Source organism: Anoplopoma fimbria, chromosome 8 (assembly GCF_027596085.1).
Source record: "Anoplopoma fimbria isolate UVic2021 breed Golden Eagle Sablefish chromosome 8, Afim_UVic_2022, whole genome shotgun sequence".
Classification (NCBI taxonomy): Eukaryota; Metazoa; Chordata; class Actinopteri; order Perciformes; family Anoplopomatidae; genus Anoplopoma; species Anoplopoma fimbria.
The window spans coordinates 9,645,988-9,666,663 of record NC_072456.1 but is presented as its reverse complement, the minus strand read 5'-3'; the positions used below and the strand labels follow the sequence as shown (position 1 = coordinate 9,666,663).

Genomic DNA, 20,676 nt, shown 5'->3' with positions numbered 1-20,676 from the left:
TTTTCATTAGACTTCATGCTGAATATCTAATTTTCGTCAGAATAAAGAAAGCCTAATCTGTACCACTGTCAGTTTTATTTTGCGTGCTTGTAGAAATGCAGGCAAAAATCATGTGTAGTCATGTGTAACCAGTGATGAAAACACTCAGCAAAAGGTTAATAATTACACCAAAAAAATCTGATTCCCATGCTTAGATTTGCGTTTGTCCTAATCCACTAAATCAGTCCAATCAAGCTAATTGGTTTAATTAACACTCATTTGAAGTACTTTTATCTACCTCTAAAGACGATGAAGGCCAATTAATTCTGTTACCAAAACTATTTTGTCATTGTTTTACGGTTTATAACGCAATTTTTTTCACAATGTGCCATTGACATAAAGAAAATATTCTCCCCACAGCCACCATGTGATAGACAATTGTAAAAGTACTTGTATTGCGCTTGACTCACAGGGTCCGAAGCTACATTTACTCAGTCTGTGTCCTGACGTAGATCAATAACAGGCAACTCTGGAAACTCCAGGACAGACACTTTAGTACAGGAATGATAAAAAATACACACATACCATGCTTACTTATCACACGTAAGCTAATATTGCATTTTTGTCAAAGACCCTTATGAGATAAGTTGATGGAAACATTTTGTTTATAGTAAAAGTTTGGAGGAGAAGCAGCGGGGAGTCAAGCGTGCATACACATATATACACACAGGAGAATGTGTAAATATGAAAAGGGAACCTGTTTTTGTGGGAAAAGATCAGCCTCAACTTAATGACTCACTGGATACTTAAAATTGAAATAGTATTTTTTTATTAAAGGCGGCACAAACAAACAAACATTATAAAAATATGTCACTAAAATATATATAAAATGTCTGTTCACACTGATCTAGCCTCCGAAAGACGTAAAGAAAACAATTTACAACAAAATGCTCTAAAAAGCAAACAAATGTACAAATAAACACAAAAATCTGCTCTTAATCCTTAAGTGATCAAACAGTGTATAATTGTTGGAACAACAAGAACCATCTTGGCTGACATCAAGATAATCATGTCAGCCAAGATGCTTATGAACAACTAAATAATGGAAATGTGCATCTCTCCTTGCAAGGACACCATCAACAATGATACAAGAGCTTATGTGTTTTCCAACATTATCAAACAATATGTGGCTGTCATTTTAAGTATACTAGTGTAACAACAGTGGTTTGAAGTGTAATAGCATCTGTTTATGAAATAAAACGGTATTGTAGTTGTTGGGTTCCTGAAAGTTCAGAAAGTATACAGCCAATAATGATAATAAAGAAAGTGAGAGACATTGAAATTAAGAATATAAATTTCGTGAAGTGAACAGTAGTCATTCAACACAGTTTTTTTATCTTCTTCTTTAAAAAAGCAAATAGGGCACATGAACGTTTCACACACTGTTACTTACTTCAGCAAAACCTATTCCATATATCTATTATTATAAATATTATTATTAATACTATTAATATTAATAATATTATCATTATCAATAACATGGATGCTGTACCTTTCTACGTTTCTATAGAGTATTCAGGACACACACCCCACATTATTGTGGACTAATAACCTGTTGCCTCTGAAATGTTAAGACTTTCTGCATCAGAAAAGATCATTATCATCATCATTATCAACAATGACCGCATATTGATTTTTTGCCACTTTAACAGGGCAAATTAAAAGCTTGAAAATATATTGATAACACTGACGTGGCTGTCAGATGTCAATGACACTGCATGTACTGTTGGTGTGTCTAAGTGAGGTTGAATTGTACTTGCACACATACACATGGTGCTGAGCAATGACGCTTTGTGTGCAGTAAATTTTGAGTGTGTGATTTGTTCATGTGTGCACATGCACTTCTGTCTCAGCAGGTGACTCTACAAACATGTGTGTGTGTTGATCTACGCATTAAGACTATACTCCTGCTTGTAGCAACAGGGCCGGCAGACAGCGTTTACTAAACCGTTTCCCAGCTGTAAGAGACAGATGATGAACTCAAGCACAGCCAGGCCCAGTAACACACACAGCAGAGTCACGTTCCACTCTACAATGTGAACCGGCTGAAGACAGCGTGACCACGTCTCTGGTTGTAAGAGATACCTGGGACACAGAGAGAGAGAGACAGAAATCAATCACAGACAGCAGTTACATTTATACCAACATCTTTTACATTGGTTACAAGTCATTCTGAGTGCTGCACTACATTCTTAAAATACTGAAATACTAAGTTGTCTCTAAGTACACATGATGACATAAGTAAGAAATAACACATGACAAAGGGTCCTGATATACAGAATTAACAAACCAAGTGGAGGCAAAGTCCATTGTTTTCTATATCAGGGCACCTTGTCACATTTACCACAGGCAAAAGGGAAAACTTACAATTTTTACAGATGTTTGTAGTCCGTTCATGGTAAGATATGTTTACCAGTGAAATGTAAAGTCGAGATGACATAAAAATAGATTTTTTTATCATTTTAGATCACATCCCCTGTCATATTGTGCACATACTTAAGCATATATGCAGAGCAGTAGTTTTGAGAAAACAAATACTTTGTTGTAGTAAAGTATTGCTATAACATGTTAAACATGTGAAAAATACCACGTTGATATTGCGACCTGGACTGAATTAGGCCATTGGGTTTGGCATTGCAAACAGTGAAGATACCTAGCTTTTAATTTCCCCACCTGTTTCATCCTTCTGTGATTGTACATAGTAGTGCACTTAACAGAAAATACATAAGGCTGCAGAAATCTTGTTTCTTTTGTTTCAATTTTATATCCTAGTTAACTTAATCACGATGGATTTCAGACTGTTGGTTGAAAAAAAAAAAAACCCACTATTTTCACAATAACTTTAAAGACTAAATGCTTAATAAATAAATAAAAAAATTACCATGAAAATAATCATTAGTTGCTGCCCTTGAAGACAGGTATGCACACATTCGTCTTTGTTTATAACCCCCCCCATGCCACCACACACACACACACACACACACACAAACACAGCCTACCTGCCGCCCTGGTCTGCAAAGGGGTACGACCATCCAAAAGAAGTGAAGCACTGGGGTCCCTGCACCAAGACAAATCCTGACATGACGAAACAGTAACCAGACCCCACCAGGCCGACCACAGCTGGCAACACTGATCCGCACATCTGGAGAGCAACACAGGCACACAGTGATTTTAAAGAACAACATGAACGTGTTGGGATGCCTTTGTGACTGTCTGTGTAACTGCCTATCTGTATAAATGTAAACGGTTTCATTTATCTGTTTCATAGATCAGATACAGCTGCTATAGACACACACACAAACACACAGACACACAACAGCAGCTGGGCATTTGGCTGGAATGGTGTGAGCCGAGCTTACTTTGTTGAGTGTTGAGTAACAATGGGACCCTTGTTGAATTATCATCGCTGGATTAGCATTAACATTCCAACTCATAAGGAAACAGTGTTGGCTGGCTTAATGACAACTGCTGAGTATTATTCTCCAAGTTGTGAGAAAGAAACAACAAAATGGCAGTCAAATGTGGACACTATGAAGAGTTACAAGGCCAAACGACCATAGATTTTGATCTAAGAAATAGGACAACTGTTCTTTAATAATGATGTGTGTCTTTTTATATTTTTAGAGAACAATTGTTTGAGAAATTAGGATTTTCTTAAATACATGGTATTGCTTATCACCCTGTGAGACATGTCAAATAGCAGTGTGCAAATACAGCATGAACACAATATGTGGCTTCTCTGCCATAGCATTAGCTTAGCATCAGTGTCATTACTCCTGGAGTTTTTGATGCAGACTTAGCTTTGCATAGAGAATCTTCTGTAGCTTTTGCGTGTTATTGATAGTTTGGTAAGTTCCTTACCATTAAGCTCTCATTCCAACAACAGTTACATTTCCCAAGAGTGATGAAGACCACAGCTGGAAACAGCATCTGGAAACACAAAAATACATTTCTGAACAGCAGCATTTTTTTCATCATTTTTAATCACTTTAAAATGTTAGACATAAAATAGTAGTATAGTAGTAGGCCAATGGTAAATTTGTATATATATATATATATTACAAGAAATATAATTGACCCTGCTTTCCTTTGCTTGCAGTTACTGGAAGCATATCATTACCACCACCCATAATGTATTACTATAGCACTGCAAGTCAAGTCAATTCAAGTACATTTGTTTATAAAAAGCACATACATACAGTTCATATAATACAGCGACACATTTTTTGTCCCACTTTTCAATCACCATCTTTGTTTAAAAGCAGTATTGTTCATATGGACAAGACCTGAAAGACAAATCGCCGAGGACGTAAACAAATGTGCAACATGAGGCTGTCATGCTCATTTCACACTCATCAAATGTTTACAGGCCATTTAAGACTTAGTCAGGTTCAACTTGTCAGATATGGCTTAACTTACAATGGTCTAAGAAGTACTTTGTCAGCATCGGCTCTTCTAAGGCCTCCTGTGCTTTAAATAGAATGCTGGCACATGCTAGCATAGTATGTAGCATGTAAAATAACGTGGCACTTTTGGAAACAGTCTTAGACCGTCAGCATGCTATATTAGCATTAACATACAGTAAAGTGTTCCTTAAGTGACATCTGTTTGTTTCAGGATACTCTTTTACTATCCCTCCCACCCTTTTTTTCTCCTCCTCCTCTTTCCTGTGTTGTCCTAACAGGGGGAGGGAAGTTCCCAAGGTTCTACACACACGCACACAAAAAGTTCATGTGCATCGTTACATACACATCCTGAATGTCCCCCGAAAGCACTGTCCTTGAGCTGAGGCACAGTGATACTGACAATACAGAGGGAAGTGCACAGCGAGAAAGGAAGAGAGAAAGGAGGAAAAGGGAGTGAAGAAGAGGGAGGGAGAGGAAAGGAGGGAGCTAAAGATAGATTTCTCTCAGAGGGGTTCAATTTGCTCTCTGACTCTTTAGCTTTCTGTCATTTCTACAAAGAAAGGAAAAGCTCAAAGGGGAAAAAATAAGGACAGCACAGCAAAAGTAATCTTAGAAAAACAAATAAAAACTAAATGAGGTTGAAGTTTTATCTTCTAAAAACAGATGCAACAAGAACATGTACAGACTAGCTAATCCTAAAATAGTGAGTAAGGCTTCTTACCTTTATTTCTGATTTAAATGAATCCTCATGTTTAACTCTGAACCCTGTTTTGTGGTCCATTACCCTTTTCTGCTGTTTGAAGTTAATACAAACTTCTTCTATAGATCACATTAACAACCAATCAGCAGCTCAAAGGGCATAATCCTTTGACTTTTATTGTGACACATTTGCCATTTGTCATTAACAGCATGTGAAAGGAACATTTTAAGGTTAAGACCTTTCGCTATCATAACTTGAATGGATTTAATAATTCATTGATCAGTGTTTTGCATCCTCTTCTGTTTTTGAAGTGTTTGGTCTCCAATTTATGTGCTGATTCATCACAGTTAAGCTTCTAAAGATTCTACTATAAATAAAGTTTTCTAATAATGAGGTACTGAATGAGGTATGAAAAATGTTAAAAATCTGTTTTAGTCTTTTCGACAGCTTTGCCCCAAATTTCCGCAAACATTTGCAGTTAAATCATAATTTTTCTGCAAGAGAAGGTCAGATATGAGCAGCTGAGAAAGGCCTTCTTTAAATGCCTGAAACACACTATACCTACTGTTAAATGGGAAACTGAAATGTGATTGGTCATGTGTTTAGTTAACTTTCTGTGTACCATTTTCTTTGCAAAATCTGTTGTTAAGTAGAAAACGGTATCTGTTACAGTTGCATGCTAAGATGTTCTGAGAGTTTTTTAAATAAAAAACTAAATAAATAGCTGAATATTTTACAGAGTGAAGCTTTGTGTACCCAACACAAGTGATCTACTAGTCAACAAGGTTAATCTTGTTTGGGTAAATACAATCTCTCCTCTGTTCTTCCTTAAAATCAAACTGAAAGAACAGCTCATTTCAGCTCAGTTGGAGCATGAACCCACCAGATCAGCAGCATAGCAGACAGATTAACTGTGAATTCAAACAAAACTTCATTGTTCTCAATGAGAAACTGAAAACACACTCAGACTGAATGGTGCTGAAGGGGAAACAATTGACATTCTTTTTTAGTTTCTCTTTACAATGAAAATAAGAGTGATGAATTACATCACATGGTACCATTGAACTCATTTAAACCTACATCCATATTGATAAACCTCTTTTGCCAGGCAAAATAATCCAATCTCACACACTATATACTTTAGGGCCTTTAAATTTAATTTAAGCAAAATAATATATAAATCTCTGTCAAAGGTCTGTACACCAAGCTAACACTGGTGCAGCTGCAATCCAAATATATTTGAGCAGCAGAAAATGAAAGGATATGCACCACATGGAAAACAGGTATTATGTTTCAAATGTAATGATAAATCAAAGATTGGTCTAAAATTCTTTGAATTTTAGATTTTTTTGATTATTGATCAGCATAAAATATAATTAGAAAAAAGTAATCAGTTCAAGATTCAATTGCATTTTTAAGCTGGTAAACACATTTTAAACTTAACATGAAGCAAAACTATAAAAGTAACTTTTGACTGCATTGAGTTAAAGGAAAGTTATCCAATGATGCTAAGTTTAGCTTTTAAAAAAAGGATAACCACACTGTACTTTGTTTGGCACAAATAAAATAATGAGACCTCCATGTGTGGTTGTCCTTCCTTCAAAATATGTTACTACTTCATGACCAGTATCTAATGTTTGAGGTTTGTTCACTAGACCATTAGTTGACCTCCAGATATCTGATGATCTGACCAAAGATGACAAAATTGGGATCAGAATATTTACCCTACTCTATAAATATAACTAGTGACTAACCAGAAGGTTTCATAATCTAATAAGAACATAAATGCATGTATTTTACTCACCAGCGCTCCCCCTCCTCCAAGTCCCCCAAAATACCAGATGTAGCTGGCCAGGCGGTCCTGCTGGATGTAGGTGAGCTCTCCCATGGGAAACAGCAGCAGCAGGTTGGCCAGGATGCAGCAGAGGGCCAGAGGCAGCAGGGCCAGACCCAGAGATCTGGCGAAACCCACCGAACAACACATCGCTCACCCAAAAAGCACACTCACAACCGCAGGGAGGAGAGGAGAGGAAAGGACTGGAATGGACAGAGGAGAGCCACAGAAAGAGAGGGGAGGGAAGGGAAGGGTCCAACCAGATGGGGAGCCAGGAAACCAAAACAAGGGATATGAGAAATCCCTCAAGTGTGTGTGTGTGTGTGTGTGTGTGTGTTTGTGTGTGTGTTTCCCACAGCCTCTTAGTCAGTCCGGCCTCACAAAGTACTCTAAAGAATAATTTCCTTCAGAAAAACTGAGTCAGTACAGCAGTGAGTTTTTTCCTAATTCCTTATTTTCACATGGCTTACAAATTTGTACAGTATATATACCCTATTAAGTGTAAATACTATATCTTTACAGGGGCTTACATTATCGATTATTGACCATTTTTTTCAATAAGATGTCAGAAAATTATTTTCAAAAAACTCTAACACAACTACTCAGAGCCACATGTGAATGTGCTTGTTTCATCCAACAGTCCCAAGATCAAATGTTAGTCATGATATGAAAGAAGACTGAAAAATCTTCACATTTGCAAATGTTTGTCATGTTTATCTTGATAGAGGAATTCAATGACTGATTAATTATCTAAATGGCAAAGTTGATTGTGATACTCTACTAGTGAAAGTCCTGAATTCAAAATGTTAATAAAAGTACAGAAGTATGAGCAACAAGATGAACATAAAAGTATAAAAAGTAAAAGTATTTGTTATCCAGCTAAATGGAATGTTATATTACTGGATCATTATTAATAGTAGCTAATTTCAGTGGTTACTACATCTGTCACAATGCATCACATTTTATAAATGGACATGTTTTGTATCTGTACAGTAACTAGAAACCTAAATATCCATTTCCTCCGCTTATCCGGGGCCGGGTCACTGTAGTGGAGTATATAAGGCAGCAGAAAATGGAAAAACTAATGTAAAGAAAAGTAAAGTCACTTTCCAACACATTGAAAAAAAACCACATTGCTGACATATAAATAGGATCCTTATAAACCTAAATTCAGGGAAAACAGCAGTTTAAAATGTGAAATTTTCCTGAAAAAAATATAAGCATCAAGACAAACCTTGATGACAACATATTTTCAAGTGTATTAAATCTAGATAAAAGGATATAGTCCAAAAGAGTCAAGATTTTTTTATCAATCCCCTACATTTAGTTGCAAAGCACTATAGAAAATAGTGTATAGTGGAAAAGTAGAGTTTTTTCCAGGACAGCCTCCAGACAGCAAAATAATAGATCATTTTTAAATAGCCAATCAAAAATGTCTCATGGGTGTTCCCATATTCTTGAAAGTGTCCATAGTGATACTGGTTTTATCATTCTAGGTCAGAATGATAAAACCAGCTCAACAGGTCTATGTGGGGCAATAGGGCACAACATGACTCTTAGTAGTGCTGTGTCAGAAAGCCACAAAGACTGTGTATGTGTACTATGAGTGTTTAGAGGGCCCTGCATGTTGTGTACTTTGAGTGTTTTAGGGGCCCAGCATGTTGTGAGCTACTTTATAATCCAGCTGGAATGTAAAACATCCAGATAAACTGCCGAAAGCTGTAGCTTGCCACTAATGACCTGCTTTAATGAGCTGTTTCAACCAGTGTTAATTAAGACAGATTATGTAAAGCGGAGGGTGTTTGGGGGACAGAACACATGGATCTTTATAGGAGTAAACGTTTGGTATCTTTATCCTGTCTGGTATGTTGAGGGGCAGCAGGATGTTACCCAACAGCTAAAAGTTCAGTAAAGGGTAAAGTTCAGAGACACACAAAGGCAAATATATGGTATATGCTTGCAAACATGCATATACCAAATCTTGATCATTTGTCCTGAGAGTTGTGACAGTGAAAAAAAAGGCCAGATTAACACTTGACTCATCGATGGTATCTGCATAAGAGTCTGTGATAAATCTTTTATGCACATTTTTGTTTGAAAGTGCCAGACCATGCCGTGTCCAAAATAGAAATGGTTTGTCCTATGGGCTATGTGAGTGTGCTCAGTAAATTGTATGGCAATGTGCCCATTAGACTCATCAGACCCTGGAGGTTTTTTGTTTCTAGAGAAAAGGTCAGAGAGTAAGCAAATAGCATAAGTATTCCCACTGGGAATATACATGGCAAAGCAATATTATCAGACTAATCGTTGGTCTTATATTTTGTACAAAGTGTACAATTTTACATAACAGTAGAATTTAGGAGTCAGCTTTTTGAGACCCTGAATATCCACATTTACAAGTCATTTTTGAGACATCCTGCTTTAGATCAAAGTGTTGGATGGACCAACTGATAATTAGAATCTGTTGTTGACAAAGTAAAACCTGCATTTGTACCACAAAACACCACATTCAAAATTTTGAACAGCAGTTCAAAAACGAGTGTAAAAATGAAATGATTTATTTGTTATTTGTAAAAAGAAATAAATCATGAAAAGATCCATCGTATTTTACAGATCACTTGAAATACAGATTGTTGAATCAGTAAATTTACTTCACTTTAAAGCGTAGGAAAACGATGCAAAATGCAAGTGAATGGAGATACACTGATTGACTTGATTCACATTTCATTATTACATTATCTTGACTCAATTTTGGAGGGTTATATATGTAATTATGATTACTGTGAATTATGTCACCGCCAAATGTTCAAAGTACATCTGTTCTACAGTTCATATGTAGGAATTTGTTTCAAAAATACTTTGTGATCAATTTATCTGAATATTTCATCAACAGGGAAGAAGAGAAGACACTTGTGTCTAGTATCCCTGAGCGCATCCATCTGCTCTGGGGTCTGATCCCGCCCACAGCACCCTGGATGGATGATCAGCTTGATTGACAGCTGGGTTCCACCAATCCCCCACTGTGATGATCTGTCCCCGCCCAAACTGAGACCTCTTGTGACCTGTGTGTTTGAGTGATAAGATAAATGGAAAAATGCAATGAGCCTATTAAACTGTCCCATATTTTATCACTATTATGCACTGCAAACAAAATATACCATGTCTCATTAGAATGCTATAATGCAGTCAGACTGTAAAATTAAAAAATATATATATTTTAAATGATGAGCAGTTTTATTAAACAAAATGTGAGACCATAAGTCTTTAGTCCACACACAGGTTAAAACAATTGTAAAAAGCTTTAATGGTTAGTTTGAAAATAATAGCTAGTAAAATATAAATAGATTTATATAGTTAGGGAGAACAGGAACGCTGTATTTTTCTATAACTGAAACCTTGAAAAACATTATCTAAAATCTAAACTTTATTGCAGAAAGGAATTTGACAAAATGGCCAAGAGGATTAGCGGGTAAGGGTGGGGCTTCACTGCATTACAGACTATGTACTTCTGTTCTGTAGACAAATGGAGTTTGCTCTATGATCCAACCATGAAGTGGGTGCTGGTCTTCCAGAATGAACAAAGGTAAAAATGTGTAAGCAGATGGTTGGGGGGACTGAAAGGCTGATGGCAGTATCACAAAAAACATGTTCATACTGTAGCGCCAGACAGCAGCAGCTAACTCACCCAGAATGCTGCCAGGTTAGCAAAGAGACCAATAACAAAAAAAAGGTTTGCAACAGGAAGCAGCCGTTAAATCAATATCACTATTAATGAAACACATTACCTTTTGCCACATGTAGCACCTTTTTGTAATTAAATTAAACTTGACTTGAGTGTTACAAATAACAGTTTCATGTCATCTTGCACAGCTGCTTGTAAAGGTCTTTTTTCCACAGTTTTTTTAGTTTTCTGTGTTTTATGATGAATAAATGAGAGACTTGTCTACTTTCTGGAAACGTAGAATACTTATCATGTAAAATAAATACCATGCAGTTTGGTACAGTAATTGTGCAAATAAAAAAGGTACCTGTGATTGGCCAGTTGACTTTGTGGCCCCGTCTTCTCAGCTCCTCGGCTACCTCCTGGCCGACCCCTTCCTCCAAATGAACCCACCACTGATCAGCTAGACACAGAATGTTTAATCACAATATGACTATCATTCAAAGGAGTGCTTTACACAAGCATGGGACACAAACACTGTTTTCCGTCACAAAATTCCCACAAATCTGATCTAAAATTAAGATGCCGTTTACAGTGTCATCTACAGTCAGTTACGGTTTACGATGTTTTCTGTCAATAGAAAAAAACACCAACATACTACCTACAATTTTTTTGGCTAATAAAACATTAACAAATGTATTTAATCCCAGGATTAGAGAGCCAGATAGCTGAACTCATAAATATAAAGAGCAGTTGTTCGTGATTATAAATTATGTTTATACTAACACACTGTATAGTACTGTATATACTCTATATGTTACTATACAGAGTCTGTGTGTGTGTGTGTGTGTGTGTGTGTGTGTGTGTGTGTGTGTGTGTGTGTGTGTGTGTGTGTGTGTGTGTGTGTGTGTGTTTTGAGGAGACATTGCATACTTTTGTGGTCATACTGTACATAGACTCTTGGTGCGTCCAGAGCTTGTTGAGGATTCATCCCAAACTCCAACATATTCAACAACACCTAAAAGCAAGGGCAACGTCAATTATTAACTCATTACCACTTTAATCTCATAAGACCATAATTATGGTTAATCAACCATAATTAAAGCAAGGTGTGTTCAAGTCACTTAAAACCAATGTAATGAAGTCACCCTAGCCTGGTGCAAACAAAAGTTAGTGTTTTCAATTTTGATTTCTACAATTCCTGATCTAATTTGACTATTAAATAACCATTGCAACTTATTTGCAAATGGACAAATCTAAAGATAATGTTCGCAAAACTGTATAAGGGACAAAACTTATATATTTAATATATTTTATCTCAAAGCTTATTTTTATGCAATTCATTTTTCACCTCAGTCCATTCTTGATCAGAGCGTACCTGGACATGTCCTTGTGGTTGCATCAAAGCCCCCATCAGCCCCAGGGCAGCAAGGAGTTGTGGTTTTTGTGATTTGGATGCAGAGTCAGTGAGAAGTGCAGCTATTATGGTGTGATATGGACGCTTCCCCCCAGCAACACAGTTAACATGGTTACGATGCAGACTAAAGCTGGCACCACGATTCTGTGAACAAGAAAAAGGAATTTCATGAAAATGGTATAATGATAAACACCAGAAATCAACTGTTTCAATCTCCTTTTTTAAGTTTTATGTTTTATTGTTTTAGCATGGCAGCAATCTGGAAATTCTATTTTCACTATGGATTTTTTCGTCCATGATTTTTCAATTCCTATTAATCAAAACCACTGATGTTGACACTCAGTGTTAAACACTCTTCTCAACCTCACACACAATGTAATACCCTCTTTCTGACATCCAGACCTGTAGTGAGAATCCACAATCCTTAGGGACCAGCCCACTTCCAAAGCCCATATAGGTGCTGTTGACAAATGAACAGGCGTTGCCCTGACTATCAATCACACAGAAATAGACTGTGTCACTTCCTGTTGTCAGGCCAGGCTCCACTTCTTCCATGGCTCTACAAATAAACACACAAACCCATTAAAAACACATATAAGCCATTATGGTTGTTGCTTTTTTCATCTGCTGGCACCAGCAACATGTTTTAGCATACACACATGAGGGTGATATTAATCATGCCAAGTGTTCTAAGTGTTTTTTAAATTGCTTAGCATGTTCATGCAGCAACAAAACGAGTTTTAAAATGCACTGAAAGATAAATAATAAGACAATGTGGAAACCATTTAATGTTGATTTATTTTTACAAGGAATATAAATATAGTATTTTTTATCAAATTTATGTATTAGGAAAATAAAGGTCCTAAGTAGAATCACATGGCTCCAAGTGTCAACGTTCCACATTGGAAGCACCGGCTATCACTTAATCTTTATAATTGTGTGCTTCTCACTACCTGTCCTCTCACAGCAGGTCAGTCCTTCATCCTGTAGCATCGTATATCACTAATAAACCAGATGACAGCCTTGGTTCAAATATATCATAGGGTGTCGGCTTAGAAGTCTGATTGCCGGACGAATGTAAACACAGGTTTTACAGTAACAGGGTTATTTACTGTTTTCAATGGATTTCTCCCAGTTACCTGATTTATTATGTGAGCATAATGACTGTGAACACTTTTCTTACTGTTTGTATTAATAAGAGACAATAGGCCAACATTAAATTTAGGGTAGGTTGAATAAAAAAGGTTGAGTTAAGGTGATGCTAAATAAAGTCTAAGTGTGAGGAGTGTATGTGCGGGAAGTAGTCCTCTGCATTGGGTGTATTGTGGCATATGATATTAGTATACATGGTGACTCATATGTACATCACATCTATGAGCATATATATGAGAGACATAAATGGACTCAAGACTCAAGACAAGCAATTCATTAGTTAAAGACAAAGTGGAAAGGATGGAGTAAAATCAAGTCCAAACAAGTACATGTATATGCAAAAGGCCTATTTAAAGCCCCTCCTGAGGGCAGAAGTTGGTACACCTCATGTAGGACATGAGAAGGGTCCAGTGTGGCTTTGTCAGCCAGTCTGAGGATATGCTTAGTGTAGCTGTTTAGGAAGGGGTTTTCCACAGAGTTACCAATCATCTTGGAACAGATCCCCAAAAGCCGCTGTATCCTGGCCTTCAGTTGCTCTCAGAGGCCATTGAACCAATCGGAGTCTCGAGGACACTTTGTATGTAGGAGAAGAATAATAGATTGAGGATTTCCTTACTGGCTCCAAATGACCTGAGCCTCATTAAAAAGTCAATCCACTGTTGTGCCTTGTTGCAGATGAAGTCCACATGGTAAGTCCAGGACAGTGCACTGTCTACGCGCACCCTCAGGTATTTCAATCAGGATGTTTGCCTAATGGGTTGAATATGTACATACATGTGTGTGCATTTTAAGAGATCGTTAAGAGATTATGAACAGTATAAAAATACTTTTATGGTCTATTTGTCTTAGAACTGATAAAGGGATTAAGGTCAAAGTCTACAGTACTGACCAGTAAATACATATTGTTGCCAAAACATACACACACAGAAGCAGTGTAGGAGGGGAGGAAGGACCGAGGCATAAAGGGATGACATGAAAGTCGGGGGGGAAGTAAAAGTCCTATCTAAAGTCAACAGAGTACGACTGGTACATACTGGTACTAACAGACACACACACACACTTACACACAAAGAGACACACACACTTACACACAAAGAGACACACACCTGTCCATGCAGATACTCTGTGCTCGCTGGTGGCTGTAGCTCTTGTCCAGTAAGGTTTCCAGGGGGATGGTCACATGATCTGGGTCACCCAGGTAACGCTGTGTGTCTGTTAGTGCCAAGCGCACAGCCTCCACCAGTACATGGATGTAGTCAGAGCTGTTATGGCCTGCAGCTACACACAGACACAGACAGACACACACAACAGATTAGTGCAAATCAAATTCTATAATGACTTTTGGTTTTGTTCCCTTGATGAGTAGAGGAGATGTTTTTTCTTGACTTGCAGTCACTAAAGATATTTGATATTATGGGAATTACCCCATCAACAGTTCAAGTGGCAAGCTACAAGAAGCATCCAACCATGTGCTTCCATAAGGAACTTTATCTTTTTTCTCCGATATGAGCTGTTGTTTGTGTTTTTTTTTTGTTTTTTTTAAATGGTGTATGCCTCTGCTGCATAGGCTCATGTCTTCGACCAATCACCGTACACTTAAGTCATTCATGGTCACTATTGTGCTGGAAGAGTACCTACTTTAAAAAATGATAGTTTCCTAGTTCTTGCGGTGCCGACACAATAAAAATGGGCGGTTTGAACTATGAACAAGTCATCCTGGTAAGAAAATGCCTACTGTTTCTAGGAATAACTGCTGCAGAGCAGAACACAAACGGAGTTCCATTGACCTCCTCTGCAATGTTGTGGAGGCAGAGATTTAAGAGGAGAATATCTAATCCTAGGCAATAAAAACCAAGACTAATATGAAAAATAATGTGCGAATGCTAATGGCTTATTTTTTCTATGAAGTGAATTTTGACTCATCCACATCGCCAGACTAATATCTATATGTGAGATTCACTAGTATGGGGCCCTAACGCATCTGTGCAGGAGTATGCCAGTGAATACCATTGAAAGGGAAGTTCTCCAGGATGTTGAGCAGCAGTAGGGCAGCCAACCCCTGATTGTTAGGAGGCGGTTCCCACAGACGCACACCCTGAACACACAATGCAGTCATTCCCTGTGCTGACCACGTTTTGAAAACAAATACAGACAAAATAGGCGTCTATGCTCGCTGACCTCACCTTGTATTCTGTGCTTAATGGGGTGATGACCTCACTGTCATGGCTACTGAGGTCACCCACGGTCATAACTCCTCCATTTTGGTTGATGATATCGACGATTGCTTGGGCCACTCTGCCCTGGTAGAAAGCTGGTTTGCCACGCTCACCCAGCTCCTGTCAAAACATCAGTCCACCAATAAATCCACTGTTCAATCAATCAGCCTATTCTGCTTGTCCTTCTACATGTTTTAAAACCACGGTACAAAACACAACCATTAACAAAACATGTAACGCAACACAAGTCTAGAGTTTGAAAGGTATGTGGTTGGAGTGTCCACTAGTAAGAGTATTGTGAGTATCTACAGGTCCAATCAATGTAAGCAAATGAACAGGATGGTGTGTGTGAATGAGTCATTTTTCACCATGAAAGAAAAAAAGAAAAAGTAACACACCATCATCGCTGAGGAATGACCGTTATGATGCCTTGGAAACCATCCATCAATGAGGCTGAGGTCACTGCTATTGTTTCTACTGCTTCAGGAACCTAAGTGTGTGTGTGTGTGTGTGTGTGTGTGTGTGTGTGTGTGTGTGTGTGTGTGTGTGTGTGTGTGTGTGTGTGTGTGTGTGTGTGTGTGTGTGTGTGTGTGTGTGTGTAGGAACTTATCATGGGCATACTTGGCAATGTTCCTGCATTATTGAATTAGTAAAGACTGAGTGTTTGATGTTGTAATACAGAAGAGCATCGACCAGTGCATACTTTAATGGTGACACCCAAGCAGTCAAACTCACAGAAATACACAAACTGTGAGATCAGTCATTGTTCTAGTGAAGTCACATTGACATGAAACTACACAATGAGTGTGGTTTTATTAAAGTTACATTGTCTGCGCACGCACGCACGCTCACACACACCCAGACACACTCACTGACTCTCTCACTCACACTCTGACACACTCACACACATTCATAAGGGACTGGAAAGTAGAAGACTTGTAAAAATGCACCAAAAAAATGGTTTAAGAGGCGAGTTGTAGCTACACATCACAACATCTAAATTATGTTTCAAAGAAATTTCAAAAGGACTTCAGTAAAAATGTTCAAAGCATGCCAAGTCATGCCTATGTGCTTATGTGTCTGTGTCTATGTTATTTTTAATTGTGTTAATTATGCTATTTAGTCCAAAGTATTGGTCAAATCAAAAATTTGACCTGTATGTTTATAGTGGATTATATATATTTATATATAGTGCAAGGTACAAACAGAGGCCTTGATTTTTTGTGGGAACAAATTTCAAGCGCATTGGGCTATAAAGGATATTCTGTTATTCTGCTGTTGGCCAGGTATGCAGGGTCTCTCCGTCCTCCCCTTGCTTATTGCCATATCCTTCCTATTTTGCCCACCCCTGTATTCCTCCCAAGGGCTGCACGGTGGTGTAGTGGTTAGCACTGTCGCCTCACAGCAAGAGGGGCCCGGGTTCAATTCCCGGGCTGGACAACCTTCTGTGTGGAGTTTGCATGTTCTCCCCGTGTCAGCGTGGGTTCTCTCCGGGTTCTCCGGCTTCCTCCCACAGTCCAAAGACATGCAGGTTAGGTGCATTGAAGACTCTAAATTGCCCGTAGGTGTGGATGTGAGTGTGAGTGGTTGTCTGTCTATATATGTCTGCCCTGTGATAGGCTGGCGACCTGTCCAGGGTGTACCCTGCCTTCGCCCATTGACAGCTGGGATCGGCTCCAGCACCCCCGCGACCCTTAACTGGATAAGCGGTTATGGAAGATGGATGGATGGATGTATTCCTCCCTCCATCAACCTTGTTTCCTATCCATATTGAGTCCAACATGCTAATAGTTTCAGAGTTAATTATCCATGTTGCCCCTGGGTTAATCAAAGGTCTTCCCATATAGAAGGCTAAGTCTGGGAAGATGAAGCAACAGCACAACGGTTTATCTGGGGTTCTACATTGTTCCGTTTCCTTCTTTCTAAATAATCCTAGTTCAGAAAGAAATGGCCCAGTGCTCCTCACGTGACCTATGAACATGTGTTGTTTGTTTAAGTTTCTATGATTTACCTTCAGAGTCTGGGCCAGGGAAGGGTTTCTGAATACTTGTCCACATTTGGGGGCATGACCATCGATCAGCAGGTCTCCACCTAGTTCCTTTCCATCATCCCTCAGAGCAGTCACACATTTTGCCCAGTGGTGAGCCGTTACCTCTGCAACAGGAAATCCCACCTCTGCAAGCTCCACCGCCCCACTCAGCACCTCCTGCAAGGACAGCTAGGGAAACAGGGAGAGGAAGCACGCGCTTATCACCTCGCAGGAAAACTCCCTAAGCAGGAAGTGTGAGTCAATGTTTTGAGAAACATATTTGGAGACTAGCTGGTTTGTGATTTCCTCTGAGGGTTTTCAGTCTGTGCAAATGACAAAATCCTTCACAGTTACTTTATGATGAAGTGCTATTTACTTTTCTGATGTCCCAAAATTTCCTTAATGCTCACAATACTCACTTTCATTTCCATTAAAAATGTATTTAATTTCATAAGACACATGCTGACAGCCTAAATCAAACAGTTGTGAACTTGTTGCATGTATCTTTTTCATTGATCTATGTGAGTAAGCACAACTGTTCTGATAGTGCTGTATTCAGATCTGCAGATGCCAGTTTTTGTGGCAAAACTGTTCTCGCTGATTTCCCCATCTACAAATGTTGGTTGCAAAATGTGACTCAGAAAAGAAACTAGTGATTTCTAGAGGCTGGCACCAAAGCTGTAACTTTACTGATAATTATTTTTAGACATCTGAAAACCGTTATCAAAATCCAGTTGTAGCTGCACGAATATTATCACATTAACTACAAATACAATTCACCCCATGTTTTCTCCTTAAGCCCCACCTCCCAAAAAGCCTAGTCTGTCAATATTGCTCCTTTTGAGGTGTTGACATTTAGGTTGTTTATGTCATGTGAATGATTATGTGAGACAGGCTTTTGGCTACCTGGGAGTTGCATAAAAAACAAGACAAACAGTTCTTCACAGATGGATTCATAAACACACACACAAATCTTACCTTGTGACTACCAAACAGCTCTACGGTATCGCACCAGCATGCCGGGGCCCCTGGTACTGTGACATTCAAGGCATCAGCAGGCAAGGGAGGGGCCTCTGCAGTGTAACCACGTCCTTCCAGGAACTCCAGGGTCTGAGCTCTGGGTGATCGACCACTGAAGACACAGAGAGAGGCTCAGTTAATCATTCTGTATTATGAAGACAACAACAGCAGAGAAAGAAGAGTTTCCACCTGCCGTTAATTCCTCTGATCTCTCCAGTGTCTCCGTTGTAGAACAAGCAGAAGGCGTCTCCACCAGGACCGGTGCTGCACGGCTCTGTTATCGCCAGCGCTGCTGCTATGGCAACCGCAGCATCTGCTGCATTACCACCACGCTTCAGGATGTCTAGACAATAAAAACACATGTCCATGGGTGATTGATATAACCCTAGTCCCTAAAAAGTCCTTATCCATATAAATTTAAGGTAAATTTACTACAACTTTGGGTATCTCACATGTGGAGCCATTTTTTAAAGCGTAATACAAATAAACTTCTTCAAACAGTTTGGGTTTTATTTGTTTAAGGTATCCTACTCTAAGGCCCAACACTTAAAATGTCCCACGTACCAAGTTCACTTTGTGAGCAGTAAAAATAAAAATCCCTTCATCTCCATTAGTATCTCAAACCTCAGAGGCACTCCGATTAAGTAAACAAAAACATAGATAGATGGTTGCCAATAATAGGAGATTTGTAGTATTGGCAAGAGGTGAAATGACTCAAGCAAAATGTTCTTCTGTTCCAGGCTCCCATGTATGCTTTAATTTATCTTATAGGGTGGTTAACTGAATAATTTTTAGTTTGGGCAGGTGGTAGGACAAATTCAGCTAAATGTCACCTTGGGCTCACGGTGTTTGTTTCAGTTACCATACTCCTTATATTTTACAGACAAAACAATGAGTGAATTAATCAAGAACATCATTTGTATTGTCCTATGGCTAAATACTAGAAACTAACGTTACTGTGTCACTAACATTATGGGGTCTGGAAGACTGAAAACAATATCTTCTTTATCAAGCAGTCATTGTCAGTGAGGTTAAACTATTCAGAGTTTAACCTCACTGACGCTCGTTGGAGTGAAACACAATGACTGCTTGATAAAGAAGATATCATGACTGTTAACTATGGGCTTCACAGTTTTGTACCTATTTCTCTGGCTAGAGTCTCTTAACCAAAGTCGACCCCACTAACGTGACCTGCCTGCAGGCCTTTTGTGTGCACATTCTTGATGAGGTTTTCCAAGTTATTTGTTCTTGGTTTCCTCCCCAATTGTACGAGTGTTTATGTGGGAAAAACAGAAAAATGCAAAACGTATCAAGGAGATTTTCACTTTCACTTATTCCACTCACCGAGTCCTATACTGGAAGCTAGTGGCTGGCTGGATGCTACACAACCGTGTAGACACACAACAGGTGACCGACGAGAGGAGAAAGTCAAGTCGGTATCCATCCCTCTTAAACGACCAGCGAAGGGAAACACTGACAGGACGCTCAACTTCTAATCGGTTACTCGGGTATCGATTGAGTTTGGCTCAACTAGGACGGTAGATACGGTAGCAGAGAAACGGATGACCGATTACATCGATGAGCAGCTGACAATTGGAAAATAATCTCAATCCAACAGCCTGCTTTTTGTTCTGAACTGATATTCCCATTTTATCTTCTGGCCATAAATAATTCAAGAGGGATCATGATGGAATAACAAGCTAGTTGTCTGTACTTTTAAGTTCACTTTAAGTTGAGTTTTTTTTTAATTTAAGAAAAATAAAAAGGTAAAATTGCGTTTCTGATGATTTTTTACAGGACATAGGCACACACATACTGACAAAATGTCGGTGTAAAAATATAACAGCAACTAGAATAAGGAGAGAATAAAAGCTGTTTATATGTGGTTATCCTGCCAGACAGTAAGGCTTCAAACAGTCAGGGTGAGGAGTGGGAAGCCCTTTTTAATTTCCATGACGTCAGAGCCAACATTTTTATTTATTTTTACTTCAAAAAAGTCAATTGAAAACATCATCATCACTAGTAACATTAAATCATTGACACTTCATTGTGTTAAAAAGTGAGACCAGATGTCAGGGTCCTTTTGAATGTTATCAGCTAATAAAGGACTGTGGATCTAAAGCAACTTTGTGAAAGTGTCAACAGATTAAAGACTCATTTGGGTACATATGTTTGTCTTTTCACTGCACAAATAGTAAAGAG

The 20,676-nt window shown here is 38.5% G+C and overlaps 2 protein-coding genes across 2 annotated transcripts; both read right to left on the bottom strand.

The window, feature by feature from the left end:
- Positions 1-799: 799 nt before the first annotated feature.
- Positions 800-7,229, bottom strand: tm4sf18 (transmembrane 4 L six family member 18). The gene is made up of 4 exons (XM_054603097.1): positions 6,950-7,229; positions 3,901-3,969; positions 3,039-3,181; positions 800-2,124 (listed from the first exon to the last, which is right to left on the bottom strand). The coding sequence occupies exons 1-4, from the start codon at positions 7,127-7,129 to the stop codon at positions 1,926-1,928; spliced, it is 591 nt and encodes a 196-aa protein (XP_054459072.1). The 5' UTR covers positions 7,130-7,229; the 3' UTR covers positions 800-1,925.
- Positions 7,230-9,587: 2,358 nt separating this feature from the next.
- LOC129094782 (glutathione hydrolase-like YwrD proenzyme) lies at positions 9,588-19,927 on the bottom strand. Its single transcript, XM_054603041.1, has 12 exons — positions 19,819-19,927; positions 18,664-18,817; positions 18,433-18,586; positions 17,437-17,643; positions 15,393-15,545; positions 15,217-15,304; positions 14,316-14,487; positions 12,460-12,616; positions 12,019-12,201; positions 11,574-11,658; positions 11,008-11,103; positions 9,588-10,041 (listed from the first exon to the last, which is right to left on the bottom strand). The coding sequence occupies exons 1-12, from the start codon at positions 19,916-19,918 to the stop codon at positions 9,896-9,898; spliced, it is 1,695 nt and encodes a 564-aa protein (XP_054459016.1). The 5' UTR covers positions 19,919-19,927; the 3' UTR covers positions 9,588-9,895.
- Positions 19,928-20,676: the final 749 nt, after the last annotated feature.

What these genes read in the sequence shown, in the direction of transcription:
- tm4sf18 (XM_054603097.1), bottom strand. Translation starts at nt 7,129, where the DNA reads ATGTGTTGTTCGGTGGGTTTCGCCAGATCTCTGGGTCTGGCCCTGCTG. An exon ending in TTGGAGGAGGGGGAGCGCTG is followed by an intron (nt 3,970 to 6,949) that starts GTGAGTAAAATA and finishes TTGTGTTTCCAG; the next exon opens with ATGCTGTTTCCAGCTGTGGT. An exon ending in TTTGCAGACCAGGGCGGCAG is followed by an intron (nt 2,125 to 3,038) that starts GTAGGCTGTGTT and finishes TCTGTGTCCCAG; the next exon opens with GTATCTCTTACAACCAGAGA.
- LOC129094782 (XM_054603041.1), bottom strand. Translation starts at nt 19,918, where the DNA reads ATGGATACCGACTTGACTTTCTCCTCTCGTCGGTCACCTGTTGTGTGT. An exon ending in AGCTGTTTGGTAGTCACAAG is followed by an intron (nt 17,644 to 18,432) that starts GTAAGATTTGTG and finishes CTGTTTCCCTAG; the next exon opens with CTGTCCTTGCAGGAGGTGCT. An exon ending in CATTAAGCACAGAATACAAG is followed by an intron (nt 15,305 to 15,392) that starts GTGAGGTCAGCG and finishes TTGTGTGTTCAG; the next exon opens with GGTGTGCGTCTGTGGGAACC.